Raw genomic sequence first — 16,704 nt, 5'->3', positions numbered from 1 at the left:
ATTTCCCTAAAGACTCTTCATCAGTACTACTGCCATACAGAAGATGGAGATAGAAATCCTTTGCTCATTTTCCACCATACTAAGGCTCTAGGGAGGGAACATTTAAGAAAGCACTGCTTGGCCATGACCAAGATGTATTTACAGCTCCTTCAAATGGCCACCTTCTCCTGTGATAGGAAAGAAACCCATTTGGGAAATTTGGAAAATAGAGCTAACTAATCTAACATGTGGAATACAATCAAGAGCATAGAATTCTCTGGAGCAGGCTCACTGTCCTCTGGGGGCTAGCACAATGGAACACATTGCCAACCCCTGAAGAAAATATGTGACCTAGTATTTATAAGAAAAGAATAGCTGGAGCATAATAAGCCTGGCGATGAGAGATATGGTTGTACTTCTGGTCAGATAGGAAACATTTTGCCACAATAATGCAAAAGCACTTTCTGGACAGTTCAGGAATAGTAAATCAAGCATCTGGGGGCCACATATTATACACAGCCCTCCCCCACTGTTTTATAGCACAGGGTGCGTTTGTCTCCACCATCTCATCTTTGTTCCCTGCTGCTTTCCAGTCAAAGGCAGTGGTGGTGAATACTGATGAGGTTAACACCTCTTTCAACCTCTGGCAGACATTTTAAAGCAATTTGTTCAAGTACCAAGTACCCAGTCTACATTTTTGTGGGCAATTTGAGGATCAAATTTCCTATCATCTTGAGGGTATTTTGAGTTTTAAATATAATGGCTTATCACGGCCATACTACATCTCCTTTAATTGGATTTATTTCACATATAAAAAAGAAAAGCATATCCAAACTACAGATAAAGACCAAAACCGTGCTTTCTAGCACAGATATTTGATATTGATTCATACTAACACGATTTTAAAGAGAAATAGGAAGAGCAAAATTAACTTGTTTTTCCCTATGGTTTCCTAATATTTACATAGTTGTGATTTGTTCTCATTATTATTATACAATTGGAGATAAAAGTTAATTCAGAAATAAAAGAGAACAAGAAACTTTCTTAATATAATAACTAAGAGTCAAATATAGTCAGATTTTAGGTGTTAAGTTTACATGTCTTACATTAGTAAATGTAATTGGATATATAGAAACCTAATTCCTTCTGGTCAACACCCTTTCCACAAATCTAGATTGATAGTGGTAAACACTTCACATTTTTCATATACTCTCATATTTACTTACCAATCCATATAAAACAATCTTAAGGATTGTCCTAATAAGATCCTAAGTTGGAAAATTATTCTTATGTTTTAGAGTTACTGGTTTGAATGAAAGATAAAAAGTCCACTGGACATATTGGATATAATGATAATATTATTATCATTTTATATACATTCCATGTAACTCTTTCAGGTGTTGCCACGTATGTATGTACCAACATGTGCATATGTTATATGTCTCTGTAAAGATATAAATGGTCACAACATACCATTTTGTTTCCTTCAAACATCTTTTACATAACAGAGTAATAAAAAATACACCCGGAAGGCCTAGACTATGATACAGTGAAAAAATGCATAATAAGGGGCGCCTGTATGGCTCAGTGGGTTAAAGCCTCTGCCTTCGGCTCAGGTCAGAATCCCAGTGTCCTGGGATCGAGCCCCACATCGGGCTGTCTGCTCCGCAGAAAGACTGCTTCCTCCTCTCTCTCTCTGCCTGCCTCTCTACCTACTTGTGATCTCTGTCTGTCAAATAAATAAATAAAATCTTTTAAAAAAAAATGCATAATAAGAAGTAAAGTGACGTTCTTCAAAATTTAAAAAAAAAAAAGAGGCGGCAAAATCAGGAAAATAAAGGCTTCCAAATGTCTTATCTAATAAACACAATTACATCACCTTTTTAAAATTCTCAATGAGCAAAATAAGTCTATATCAGGATCCAAAGCACACAGCATCTGAAATAGCTTCCATTTACATAAAGAGTCCATATAAGTAATGAATTGGCATATTTACACTTTGTGTACCTTTTTATTCATTATTGATCCTATAATTTGAGGTAAATTAAATCTTATAAATATCAACTTCCTAAATTTTGATTAATATTAGTGGCTCCTGATTCTCATTGCCTGATTACTCTTTTCGTTCATTAGTTTGATGATGCCACCAAATACTAATGACCTAAAAGTGTTAACATACTCCAATAATGTATAGTAATGACCAGTAGTTTGGTTTAATCATACTAAGTAAAGATTTTACGTTAATATATGCTAGTCTACATATATAATAAACTTACAAATCATTAACTTAAGTCTATAACAATATAAAGAGAGCTTAGTGTTTTTGTAATACAAGAACATTAGCACATACCGTCCTTGAACATCATTCCAATCTCTCAAAAGCCTTTCATTTTCCTTCTGCAGGTGCTCATTCTTGGCTTGGTTTTCTGTGATGGTGTCCAGGCAATCACAAATAAGTTTTCTAATGACCTCAGCTGGACTTGCAACTTTCTCTAGACTGAAGGAACCAAGTCTGAACTAGAACGAAAGGAAAACATTATTAGTTTGGGGAGAATATCAAGATCAAGTGCGATCTTCTGAGTGGGAAAAAAACATAAGATTCAAATACAGTGCATTTATCAGATATAAATACAGAGAAGAAAAACTGGGAAACTTCCTACCTTCTTATGGAAGTTTATCATGTAAATCAACATATAACTCAAGAATAATTTGTGTGTTAAGTCACTCTTCTACCTCCTAGCAGAGAAGAAAACATCTAAATACCATATAAGCATACTACTGGTTTTTTTAGTACAACTTAATTTAAGTCACTACTCAGAGTAAGAAAAGGAATCATAAACGAAGATTTTTTTTTTAGATTTTTTTTAAATGTATTTATTTGTCAGAGAGAGAGAACACAAGCAGGGAGAGCGGCAGACAGAGGGAGAAGCAGACTCCCCACTGAGCAAGAAGCCCGACGCAGGACTTGATCCCAGGACCCTGAGAGCATGACAAGAGCCGAAAGCAGAGGCATAACCAACTGAGCCACCCAGGCATCCATATACACAAAGATTTTTAACTGTACTTTCTATTACTAGTGACAGTAACACAGAATAAGTGACATAATCTATTTCTGAAGAAAGGAAAATTTTGGCAATAGTTAAAAAGAAATACAGCATTTTAGGGAACGGATAAACCCGGGGGCACTACTCAGTAATTATTTCTGTATCAAAAACCAAATAAATCACAAATAATACTGTCCAATGTCAAGTTTGTATACATCTTACTTCTTCACAAAGGTAAGACTTACAAAAATACATCCTCTACTAGAAGGCACTTTAAAATAAAATAAAATAATATAATATGGTATTATAGTATGGAATTTATAGTATGGAATTTAGAAGGGGATACCAGTTCTCCTCATTTAGCAGATAAAGATAATGAAATACAGTGATTTAATCACAATCATAATTATCCTTACTATTAAAATTATTATAACAGCTAAATATAAGACTTTTAACATGATAACTATTATTATATAGTTACCACATCTCACAGTTGAAATTTAACTCACATACAACTCACACACATACAACTCATCTAATCATCACCAAAATGAAACTATTATATCCACTTCATAAATTAGTAAACTGTGGTTCAGAATCATTATCTAATATATTGAAGGAATACAGCCAAAATCCTGCTATGCTATGCTATTATGCTATTTCCTGACATAAGAAGATAACCTAATTTAAAAACTAGTGGGGTACCTGGGTGGTTCAGTCAGTTAAGCATCCAACTTTTGGATTCTGTTCAGGTCCTGATCTCATGACTTGTGAGATCGAGGTCTATGTAGGACTCCCTGCTCATGGGGAATCTTTTTGGATATTCTGTTCCTCTGCCCCTTGCTCCCACACACACTCTCTCTGTCTCTCTTAAATAAATAAGTCTTTTAAAAATACCCCTGGGGATAAAAATATATGTTTATAAAAAATAAAAAAATTTAAAAAAAAAATAAATAATAAAAAAATAAAAATTTAAAAACTAGTAAGAGGAAGAATTAGGTTCACAACCTACACATAATATTTTTTACCTTTTTTTATTATGATCAGTTAGCCACTGTATAGTACATCATTAGTTTTTGATATAGTGTTCAATAATTCATTAGTTACATATAACACCCAGAGCACATCACAACATGTGTGCTCCTTAATACCCATCACCCTGTTACCCCCTCCCCTATTCCCTTCTCCTCTGAGACCCTCAGTTCGTTTCCTGGGGTCCATAGTCTCTCATGGTTCATTTCCTTCTCTGATTTCTCTCCCTTCGGATTTCCCTTTTTTCCCCTGTGGTCCTCCGTACTACTACTTATGTTCCACATATAAGTGAAACCATATAATTGTCAGTCTCTGCTTGACTCCTTTCAGGTAGCATAATCTCCTCCAGTTCTATCCACATCATTGCAAATAGTGGGTAGTTACCCTTTCTGATGGCTAAAAAATATTCCATTGCATGTATGTACCACATCTTCTTTATCTATTCATCTGTTGAAGGGCATCTCGGCTCCTTCCACAGTTTGGCTCTTATGGAGACTGCTGCTATGAACATTGTGGTGCATGTGCACCTTCTTTTCACTACATCTGCATCTTTGGGGTAAATACCTAGTAGTGCAATTGCAGGTTACAGAGTAGCTCTATTTTTAACATCTTGAGGTACCTCCATACTGCTTTCCAGAGTGGCTGTAGAAGCTTGCATTCCCACCAACAGTGCAGGAGGGTTCCCCTTTTCCCACACCCTCACCAACATTTGTTGTTTCCTGTTTTGTTAATTTTTGCCACTCTAACTGGTGTAAGGTGGTATTTCATTGTGGTTTTGATTTTAATTTCCCTGATGGCTAATGAAGTTGAATATTTTCTCATGTCTCTGTTAGCCATTTGTATGTCTTCTTTGGAGAAGTATCTGTTCATGTCTTCTGCCCATTTTTTGACTGGGTCATTTCTTTTTTGAATGCTGAGTTTGAAAAGTTCCTTATAGATATTAGATATGAGCCCTTTATCTGTAATGCCATTTGCAAATTCTTCTCCCATTCCGTGTGTTGCCTCTTAGTTCTTTTTGACTATTCCCTTTGCTGTGCAGAAGCCTTTTATCTTGATGAAGCCCCAAAACTTCATTTTCACTTTTGTTTCCCTTGCCTCTGGAGACATGTCTTGAAAGAAGTTACTGTGGCTGACGTCCAACAGGTTACTGCTTATACTCTCCTCTAGGATTTTGATGGATTCCTGTCTCACACTGAGGTCTTTCATCCATTTTGAGTTTACCTTTGTACATGGAGTAAGGGAATGGTCCATTTTCATTCTTCTATAGGTAGCTGTCCAGTTTTACAACACCCATTCCTGAATCAAACTCTTCAGAGAATAGGGATAGTGGGAACATTCCTCAATAGCATTAAAACCATCTATGAAAACTCACAGTGAATATCATTATCATCCCTTTAATGTCAAGAACACAACAGGGATGCCCACTCTCCCCACTATTGTTCAGCATAATACTAGAAGTCCCAGCCTCATTAATCAGACAACAAAAAAGAAATAAAAGGCATCCAAATTAGTAAAGAACAAGTCAACCTCTCTTTGTAGATGACATGATCCTTTAAGTGGAAAACCCAAAAGACTCCACCCCCAAATTACTAGAACTCATACAGCAATTCAGTAATGTGGCGGGATACAAAATCAATGTGTGAAAAATCTGCTGCTTTCTCATACACTAACAATGAAACTGCAGAAAGGGAAATTAGAGAATCAATTCCATTTATAATAGCACCAAAAACCATAAGATAGTTCGGAATAAACGTAACCAAAGAGGTAAAGGATCTATACTCTAGAAACCACAGACTGCTTATGAAAGAAATTGAGGAAGAAACAAAAAGATGGAAAAACATTCCATGTTCATGGATTAGAAGAATAAACATTGTTAAAATAACTACCCTCTCCAGAGCAATTTACACATTCAATATCTACACATAATTCTTAAAAGACTCTAATAACATTGAGTGAGTGGCAGAACTGAGAGCGAAACTGAAGGGCTTTTGCTGTTTTTGGTTTTTGGGGCTTCCAGATCAGTAATTTCTACTATAGTATTCATCTAATAGAAACACTTCTAAAATGTCTTGCTTTTGAAAGATTATTTCTATAAATATATTATATTCAAACTGAGAAATATTTAACGGTGACTGATAATTCTGAGAAAAATTCCTATTAGTCAATTTAGAAATAAAGCTGAAAGTCAATAAAGAGAAAACCTGATATTTGCAATCTACATGGCATTTTATAAGACATTTCAGTTAATTTACATAACTTAGAAATACTTAAGGTATTCAGGAATTTTTAGGATAATTTAGGCATAATTTAGCAAATATTTGGGTGTTTAACCCCACAAAGTAAACTTTTCTGGACAAATTGTGGTTACTAATTTACTTTAAATTTTCAGGTAGAAAATGGAAGTTCATGTCTTACTTAATACTACAAAAAATCTGGGGTGCCTGTGTGGTTCAGTGGGTTAAAGCTCTGCCTTTGGCTCAGGTCATGATCTCAGAGTCCTAGGATCCAGCCCCTTTTTGGGCTCTCTGCTCAGTGGGGAGCCTGCTTTCCTCTCTCTCTCTGCCTGCCTCTCTGCCTACTTGTGATCTCTGTCTGTCAAATAAACAAATAAAATCTTAAAAAAAAATCTTTAAAAAATACTATAAAAAAATCTGCCAAAAGGCTTAACTACTGATGATTCCTAGGAAATAAGAAGCCTTACTGACATTCACTTAAAATGTAAAAGAAAACAAAAAATATTAATATTCTCCAGGATTATAGCACATTTTAGAGGACAGAATAGCACTGCTCTTGCCATTAAAAAAAAAATTACATATTTGTGTGTGTTTTTGAGATCTAAGCAGATATGTCTGTTTAATTTTGTTTTATCTTACCTTTTCCTATTTCTTATCAACAGGGAAATCAGACTAAGAAAAATTGTCCTTTATTTCAATGAGTACACCCACTTATATTAGGCTTATATATGTAAGCAAAATCAAGCACTTTAAGCAATGTTTACCAAATGAAAACCTAGAAAAGTCTAAGAAGTTTTATTTTTTCAGTTCAAATTATTTCAAACTATTTGTCATTTTTTATTTACTCATTTATTTTTCATGCACTTTAAATGGCCTAAAACATTTGCAGTTTTCATATATAACTAAACATGAGTCTTTTTAAAAGCATAGGAGTTTAAATAAGACAGTTTATCTGGGGTGCACAGGTGGCTCAGCCGGTTAAAGAGTCCAACCTTTGATTTCTGCTCAGGTCAAAGCTCAGGAACATGATAGAGCCCACACTGGACTCCACTCAGGGCCGGAAGCCTGCTTAAGACTCTCTCTCTCTCTGCCCTTCTCCCTCTGCCCCTCCCTACCTCACTCTCTAAAAAAAAGAAAGAAAGAAAGAAAGAAAGAAAGAAAGAAAGAGAAAGAAAGAAAGAAAGGAATATACACTTATATAAAAAGAAAGGTTTATGTGTATAAAGAATATATAATTTGAAAGTAAATTTAAGGGGAAAAATAAATCAAAGCGTTTACTTTTTGAAGCTTTTCTTAGTATACTAAACACATACACCCAAAAGTTAAAGAACACCTACAGAATATATAGAATATAACTCTAAAAGTATCACTTTTATACTGAATAAAGTAATTTGTAAAATACAAATGCACAGACAAGCATAAGTCCAGCTACCTATTCATCTATTTCAAATGGCAAAGGAAGAAGGAACCAATTCTAAATCACTAATAAGAAATTTCTTTCAAAATATCATATAAACCTATATATTCAAATTCCAAAAGACAAGTCTTAAATCTCTTGGCTAATCACTACAGAATAAACTTAATATATCATTTCTTCTTAGGAATAGGCAACTATTTCCTGCTTCTATTTCCTAATTATATTCACTAGTTTTGGGTCCTTTAATGGGTATGAACATGATAGTCTAAACAATAAAAAAATACAAATAAGTATCTAGAAACTCAATACAAGAAACAAAATTTACTTGACCATCTGACTGTACCACCCTTCCTGTAAAACACACAGTTCAGAGCCACAGCACAAAGCTTCCTTCTACTTTCACTCCTGCTGTTCCAGCCTTTCCACATCATTGAAGATGTAAGGGAACATATGCACTGAACTTTGATTAGGGCCTTTTATCAGACCTAATGAAGTCAGAAGCATAAAATATTTCTGCACTCTAACCTGTATCAAGCCAATTTTTAAAGAAGATTTATTTTAGAGATAAAGAGAGAGCACAGGTCTGGGGAGGAGCAGAGGGAGAGAGACAAACAGACTCTGTGCTGAGCACAGAGCCCAACAGGGGATCAATCCAAAGACCCTGAGATCACGACCTGAGCTGAATCAAAAGACAGACTTAACTGACTGAAGCCACCAAGACACCCTAGGGTTTTGTTTTGTTTTTTGTTTTTCCTAAAGAGAGACAGAGAGCATGAGAGCTCAGGGAGGGGGAGTAGGTGTTGGGAGTGGGGAGGGGCAAAGGGAGAGAGGAAGAGAGGGAGAGAGAGATTCTTAAGCAGGACCCATGCCCCAGTATAGAGCCTGATGGCAGGGCTCGATCTCATGATCCTGAGATCATGACCTAAGCTGAAATCAAGAGTCCGATGCTTAACCAACTGAGCCACCAAGGCACCCCATGTCCAGCAAATCTTTATACTAGCCCACATATAAAAAGAGGCAACTTTAAAAAGTATTATTTTTTAATTTTATTTATTTATTTATTCAAAGAGATCACAGGCAGGCAGAGAGGCAAGCAGAGAGAGAGAGCTGGGGAAGCAGGCTCTCTACCTAGCAGAAAGCCTGATGTGGGGCTCGATCCCAGGACCCTGGGATCATGACCTGAGCCAATGGCAGAGGCTTTAACCCACTGAGCCACCCAGGCACTCCCTAAGGTATTATTTTTTTTTAAAAAAGAAAATTTAAACAAAAGCCACACTGTATGGATGCCATGGTTTTAAAAACTTCTACTTTAAATTTTTGTTTGATATAGAAGGCTATTAGCACAGCTTTTCCTTAATTATTAGTTCTATAATTTCAAAATAATCTACACTATAAAATTGGGACTTCAAATGGTACACCAGAATCAGAAACCACAAATTAAAGGCATCCTGAAAGCATGTCTCTCCTTTAGAGGCATGGACAAAAAAATTTCTTTTTGTAGTCAGTTCTCAGAATCTTACAGAGAATTCGGTACATAGACCTATACTAGTCACTTCATTCTGTTTGTAATCTAAAATTTTAAACCACATCTTTATTTTTCTGTGTAAAAAATTTGAGAACAATTAACCTTTAAAATGTTGATAATCGGGACGCCTGGGTGGCTCAGTTGGTTGGACGACTGCCTTCGGCTCAGGTCATGATCCCGGAGTCCCGGGATCGAGTCCCGCATCGGGCTCCCAGCTCCATGGGGAGTCTGCTTCTCTCTCTGACCTTCTCCTCGCTCATGTTCTCTCTCACTGTCTCTCTCTCAAATAAATAAATAAAATCTTAAAAAAAAAAAATTAAAAAAATAAAATGTTGATAATCATAGGAGTTTACACTAGTTGGTTCCAAAGTGTCATAATTTTAGATATTAAAACAAACAAATAATAGCATTTTAAAAACCTGACCTGCATTAAAAATTCTCAATTTCAGAGAACTTTTCCCCTTTTTTTGGCCCAAGCTTTGTTTATTCTGGATATCTGCCAATTCTTAAGTCCAGGATTAAATACCATACCTCCTTACCACTTCAAAGTCCAGGTCACATTCTCTATAACTACTTTAGTCTATACTGACCTCTCTATTCTTAATACTTCAGAGTTTGTCTCTCAATTTTTCCCTCCTGTCATCCTCCCTATGTTTTCCTCTGGTTGTTTCAGAAATGTAGTCTTTTAAATTTCTAGCTCTTTAAGATCAGAAGGTCTATCTTGTATTTCTCTTCCACCACCTAGACAGTAACTTGCACAGCTCTATGCAAATATTAAGCACTACATAGAGACTTCAATTTTTTATTTGAATAATCCTTATTAATAAAGGAATGTAACTATAACGGGGCAAGCAAATGAAAAACTGAGACAATGGGGCACCTGGGTGGCTCAGTCAGTTAAGTATCCAACTTTTGATCTCAGCTCAGGTCTTGATCTCAGGATTGTGATTTCAAGCCCCACTCTGGGCTCCACACTGGGAGCAGAGCCCAATTAAAAACAAAACAAATAAACAAATAAAAATGGGCCCTGATGCTCTGAATACAAATTAAGAAATATTTTTAAATAGTATAAGAATATAACAAAGTTTTCTTATTGAATAGTATAATTAAAACAAAAAAAATGCATGCTAAGAAACTGTATCAGGACTTGATACTATGCTAATATATATGTTTAATAAAACCTACTCAGATTATTTTTTGTCACATTTTTTTAAGAATGTTATAAAATTATATACTCAGTTTTCAGCTTCTTTGGAGTGACCAAATTAAAGAGACTATATAGCATTAGTAAATTATACAAAATAAACACTATAAATAACTATTAACCAATTCCTGGGGGATTGTTTGTAGCCCTTCTGAATGTTTCTGGGGAGGGAGAGTTATCATAGTGTGGGTTGATATTCTCCTTAGAATATCAATTAAACATCAATTAAAGAATTTGAGTATTGATATAGTATCCAAGTAGTCTAAATAACCTTGCAGAATTACTCTTTGCTACTGTCCTTGGAACCAAAATGTAAAGCTAAATGAAAAGGAGAAATAAAGATATCTTGATTGTTATTACTAGGCAAATGACAGCAGAGAGGAACTCATTTTTTTCAGTATGTGTTTTTAATTTAGTCCTATCAGAAAAAAGTTTGGCTATACCTAGATATATGTACGCTAAAAAAGTAAAGCCTGCCCATTATAGTTTATAATACAGAATGTTTTACCTATTTTAGACAAATACATAGTTGCATATACCTAGCCATTATAATACACAGTCACAAAATTCAGTAATTATAGGAAATCAGTCAAGTTTTGTAATAAAAAAAGAGACCAAACTGTATTACTTTGCCCTACTTATTTTAATTATCACTTGCTCATAATTTGGATCAAATATATTTGTACTAAGATATGTGTAATGAACTCTTCAGTTTAGTGGCCTGTTGAAATGTTTATTTCATATTTAAATAAGTAACATTACAAATATACCTCCTGATGCAGTAATTTCTTGAGGCTGACAACTGGTAACATTTCTTTTCTAAGACATGTAGAACTTAGAAAAGAATACTGATAAGGACTTCTTGTAAAAACGATAAAAGAGCTACATATAGTATGAGACCAGTAATCTCACCTTTTTCACTATTTTCTTGCCCAAATTTCTTACAGTTCATAAAAAAAATATTTAAATATCTCAAGATGATTTTATGATCAAGGAAGGCTCTGTATATTTTAGATCCTGTAGGATCTAAATGCAATAGCCTAAAAGTGAAAAATACTCTGATCTCAAATTAGAGTGCAAACAAAATTATTAGAATTTAAGGCCATGCTATGTGCTTTAATATATTAAACATCATCTAAGAATTCTTATTCTGGTCCTCATAATTGTAAAAATCTTTGGTAGAAGTCGGAGAATCCTTCACAACAAAAAATCCAAAGCCTATGTGGTAAGCGAATCTTAAAAGTTACTTTTACTTTGAATAACTATAAATGTTCACTCCACTACTGTCTTAAAATAGATGATGATTCTTTTGGTTCATGAGAAATATAGTAAAATTCAAATTTATCTCAGCCTAATTAAGAGTTAAAATTAACAATGAAAAATTATACTACATGGAGATTTAGAATCAACTGGAAAGTTTTTTATAGTAACTGGATTGGGGGAGGGGGATAGAGAGCAACAGTTGCGTATTATTTCCCTGTTACTTTATTTTGGGTAGTAGGTAGTGATAAATAAATATTGCCTTAGATTCCCTGACACTCTTCTAAATCTCTTAATACTTATCTAATCACATTTGTGCAATATGCTTCTCTGTCCTCCAGTTAGACGCTAAATGGTAATGTTTCTTGGCATGGTCTCTTGACCTACTTTTGTTTTTCCTCTATATTTATAGGGTTATCCACAATCACAGCTTCCATTATTACAGATAAACTGAAATCTGCCAAATGTATATGTAGGTGAGGCCTCTCCTAAACTGCAGACTTACATACACATTTAATTCCTTTTTGGAATGGTGCCAGCAAGATGACCTATGCAAACCTCAAACTGTAAATGCCAAAACAGAATTCATTGCTCATCCCCCTCACTACTATACTAGCTCTTCCCTGAATTTTCCACTAGACATTCACTGTTCACTCAGTTATACTTGGGTGGTCTAGTGAGTAAGTATGGATAGCTAACAGAGCATTGCAGTATTTACTTTTTTTTTTTTTTTTTTTTTGCAGTATGCTAAAAGCTGCAAAAGGATAGTGGCTACATATTACACATAAGTATCCCCAATTTTTTTTTCTTAAGTTAGTAGGCTTTTTTTTTTTTTTAAGAGCACTTTCAGTTTTACAGAATAATAGAATGGGGACAGTTCCCATACACGCCCCCCCACCCACAGGTGCCCCTAATATTAACATCTGCATGCATGTGCTACATTTGCTACAATGGCTGAGATCAGTATTGTTTAGCTAGTAATACTTAAACTCCATAATTTACAGCAGAGTTAATTATTTGTATGGTACAGCTGACCCTGGAGCGACATGGTTTTGAACTGTACAGGTCCACTTACACATGGATTTTTTATAGTACCGTCCTGTAAATTTATTTTTTCTTCCTTAAGATTTTCTTAGAAACATTTTCTTTCCTCTAGCTTATTTTATTGTAATACAGTATATAATACATATAAAGTATAAAATAAAATATGTGTTAGGAGACAGTTTACGTTATTGGTAAGGCTCCTGGTTAACAACAGACTATTAGGAATTAAGTTTAGGGGGAGTCAAAGTTAGTATCCCCATTCTTACATGGTGAAATACAGAATACATTCATTCATTCATTTATCAGACTTTCTGAGTATGTACTATATACCAGGCATTAGAGACACTGCTGTGGGAAAGGAAAAAATTGTGTCTGTTCTCTTGGAAAGAGTTGATGGTACACAATGATTATAATTTCACATAGCTGTAGGATCAAAGAAGGAAATAAAAGAGGTAATTGATTGTGACTGGAGGGCAGCATATCTTTGGATATGGCGGTCAGGGAACAAGACCTTGCAAAAACTTAGGGGGACCACACAGCAGATGAGATGGAAAAGGTAGACAGGAGACTAGGTCACACAGGACTTTGTAGGCCACAGTAAGAGGTTGAACATTTATTCCAATTATAACAAAAAGCCATTGGAAAGTTATATGCAGGAAAATGACTGCTTAAATAGCACACAGCACTTAGCCTCTAAGATTGCATCTGATTATCTCAGCCTCCTGAGACTCATACCCTGTGTAATCCCCTCCCCTCAAGTGCAAGAAGGCCTGTGATTGGTTCCAACCAACAGAATACAGCAAAAGTGACATATATAACTTCCGTGATTAAGCTATAGAAGATTATAATATCCAGGGCGCCTGGGTGGTTCAGCAGGTTAAAGCCTCTGCCTTTGGCTCGGGTCATGATCTCAGGGTCCTGGGATCAAACCCCACATCAGGCTCTCTGCTCAGCAGGAAGCCTGCTTCCTCCTCTCTCTCTGCCTGCTTCTCTGTGATCTCCATCTATCAAATAAGTAAATAAAATCTTTAAAAAAAGAAAAAAGATTATAATATCCATCTTGCTAATAGAGTCTTTCCTTTTATGACACTAGCAGCTATGTTGGAGAAGCCCATGCAACAGGGAACAGAGAGTGATCTCTGACAAATAATCATCTTAAAACCATGGGAAGTCTCTAACCAATAGCCAGTGCATTAGATGGGTTCATTAAAGATAAGGAAACAATAAGATGTTTATACACGTAGGAAGACTTATTGTAAGGAATTGGTTTACATGATTTTGAAGATAGGTAAATCCAAAATCTGTTGGGGGGACCCAGGAGGCTGGAAATCTAGGAAGAGTTAGTGAAATCTCTCGACAGATTACCCTCTTGTTCTGGAGAGATCAGGCTTTTGTGCTGTTCAGGCCTTCAACTGACTGACTGGGGTCCCCCCCAGGGCTTTCTGTGGTCCCCAAAGTCCACTGACCTAATTTTAATCTCATCCAAAATCTTCCTCACAGAAACATCCAGAATAGTGTTTGACCACCATATAATATCTAGGCCCTTGTAGCCCATCCAAGTTAACACATAAAGTTAACCATCACAGCCGGCAAAAAACTGAGGTCCTCAGTCCAACAGGCTACAATGAACCGAATTGTGCCAACATCAACATGATCTTAAAAACAGATCTTTCACCTTGAGATGAGACTGCAGCTCTGGCCAAACCTTGATTACAGCTTTCACAGGAGTCCTAGCAAAGCCACGCCTGGATTTCTGACCCACGGAAACTATGAGATAATAAATGTGCACGGTTTCAAGCTGCCAAGTCTGTAATAATCTGTTACTCAACAATACATAATTAATACAAATGTGCTTCAATATTAGCAGTCTAAAAACAAAACAAAACCTCCTTAATGTCATTTCTAATTCTAGCTACTGTTCATTTTTCTGCTTCTGTTACAGCAAAATTTCTCCAAAAATATATGTAGTATCTTCCAGTAGTCCTGCTTCCAATAGTTACTAGCCACATGTGAGCTATTTAAGTTTAAATTAGCCAAAATTAAAAACTGAGCTCCTCTATAATACAAGTCACATTTCAGGGTTCAACAGTGACATGTGGCTAGTAGTAGCTATGTCAGATAGCACAGATACAGGAAGTTTTCTGGAACAGCATTGAACTGTTTCCTCATTTTATTACAACCCATTTTCTCTTTAAATACTCCAATACACAAAAAGGCTGTTTTATAATCTGGCCTATGAGTACCTCTCTAGCTGGATCTCTCACTTGAATAGGTCAATTATTCCCATATGTAATAGGCAGCTTCCCCCAAATGTAATGGTGCTACCCCCAAAATGTCTACACCCTACTTTCTGTAACTTGTGAATATGTTACTTTTGCTGTGAAAAGAGGACTTTGCTTATGTGTTAAGGATAAAGACCTTGCGATGAAGAGATCATTGTAGATTATCAGGATGAGCCCAATCTATTCACATAAATCCTTATGATCAGAGAACCTTCCTTTCTCAGCTACAGTGAGAAGGATATGAAATTTGAAAAGAAGCACAGAAAGATGCTAAATTGCTGGCTTTGAAGACAGAAGGAGACCATTTGGTACCACGTACCAAAATGTGGGTGGTTTCCAGAAGCTCAAAAAAGGCAAGGCATTGGGTTCTTCTGTACAGCTTCCAGAAAGAAATATAGTCCTGCTGACACATTGATTTTAGCTAGGTGAGACTACTATGTTGGACTTTTTTTTTTTTAAGATGTTCTTTTCTTTCTGTTTTTCTCTTTTTCTTTCTTTAGAGAAAGTGAGCCCATGAATTTAGGGGAGGAGGTAGGGGAAGAGGGAAAGGGAGAGAGACGATCTCAAGCAGACTCCATGCTGAGCATAGAGCCCCACGCAGGGCTCAATCCCACAACCCCAAGCTCATGAACTCAGTCAAAATCAATAGATGGACCCTTAACTGACTGAACCACCCAGATGCCGCTGTGTGGGACTTTTGACCTACTGAAACATGGAATAGTGAACCTATGTTATTTTGAGCTACTAAGTTTCTGGTTATTTGTTATAGTAGAACTAAAAATAAATACAGTGTAACAAGGTCTATGGTAATATCTAACCCCCAGTGATGCCCACATCCTATTATCCAGAATCTGTAAATATTACTTTATACAGCAAAAGGGACTTTGCAGATGTGATTAAATCAAGGATCCTGAGATGGGGCTATTATCATGGATTATCTGGGAGGCCCAATGTAAACACAAGGGTCCTTATAAAGGGGAAGCAGGAGATCAAATTGAGCAAAGAGACTGTAATGATGAAAACAGATATTGGAATGATATGGACACAGGCCAAGGAAGGCTGGCAGAAGCTTGATGCTGAAAGAAATAAGAAAACCACTAAGTTTCTGGTACTTTGTTACAGTGGTAACCGGAAACTAATAGAGTCTTTGCATATTCTTCCTGCATGTTCTTCTTCCTGAATTGCACATAGCTTCCTCTTATATTTTATTCAAGTCTCTATTCAATGTTATCTCTGGAAACACTGTCTTTACTACCTTAACTATGGTATAAGCATTTCAGAATCCTCCATATAATCCTACAAAGAAATATCAATAGTAAAGGTATTAAGAATATCTTACAATCTTCATAGCAGTCATCATCTTAATTCATTTTATTTATAAATAGTTATTGTCTCCCTTCCCCATGATCACAGTAGGGATTCAAAATATGTTTGTTAACTGGGTGAATCAATACTTGGTCATAAATGCTGCAAATATTTGTTGGTTTGGCAATATTATTAATAGAGCACTTACATTTTAATGTAGTCAAATCTAAAATTTGGTTTCCTATGGGGTTCCTGGCTGGCTCAGTGAGTAGAACATGCAACTCCTGATCTCGGGATTATAGGTTTCATCCCACAATGGGTATAGAGATTACTTAAAAATAAAATCTTAAAAAAATAAAAATAGTTTCCTTTCAAGGT

The 16,704-nt window shown here is 35.7% G+C and overlaps 1 protein-coding gene across 11 annotated transcripts in view; it reads right to left on the bottom strand.

The window, feature by feature from the left end:
• XRCC4 (X-ray repair cross complementing 4) overlaps positions 1-16,704 on the bottom strand; it is a 317,602-nt gene that overhangs the window by 211,966 nt on the left and 88,932 nt on the right. For all 11 annotated transcript variants that reach the window (XR_009354045.1, XR_009354044.1, XM_059175403.1 and 8 more), the window contains one exon: positions 2,330-2,496. Coding sequence is in view for 9 of the 11 variants with exons in the window: in XM_059175403.1 (XP_059031386.1) it covers positions 2,330-2,496 (167 nt within the window). In the remaining 2 variants the exon portion in view is untranslated. The remainder of the gene's footprint in view (positions 1-2,329; positions 2,497-16,704) is intronic.

The sequence above is a fragment of the Mustela lutreola genome, chromosome 5 (assembly GCF_030435805.1).
Source record: "Mustela lutreola isolate mMusLut2 chromosome 5, mMusLut2.pri, whole genome shotgun sequence".
NCBI classification, from domain to species: domain Eukaryota; kingdom Metazoa; phylum Chordata; class Mammalia; order Carnivora; family Mustelidae; genus Mustela; species Mustela lutreola.
Note: the sequence above shows the minus strand (reverse complement) of the source record. Positions and strands in the feature narration are given on the sequence as shown.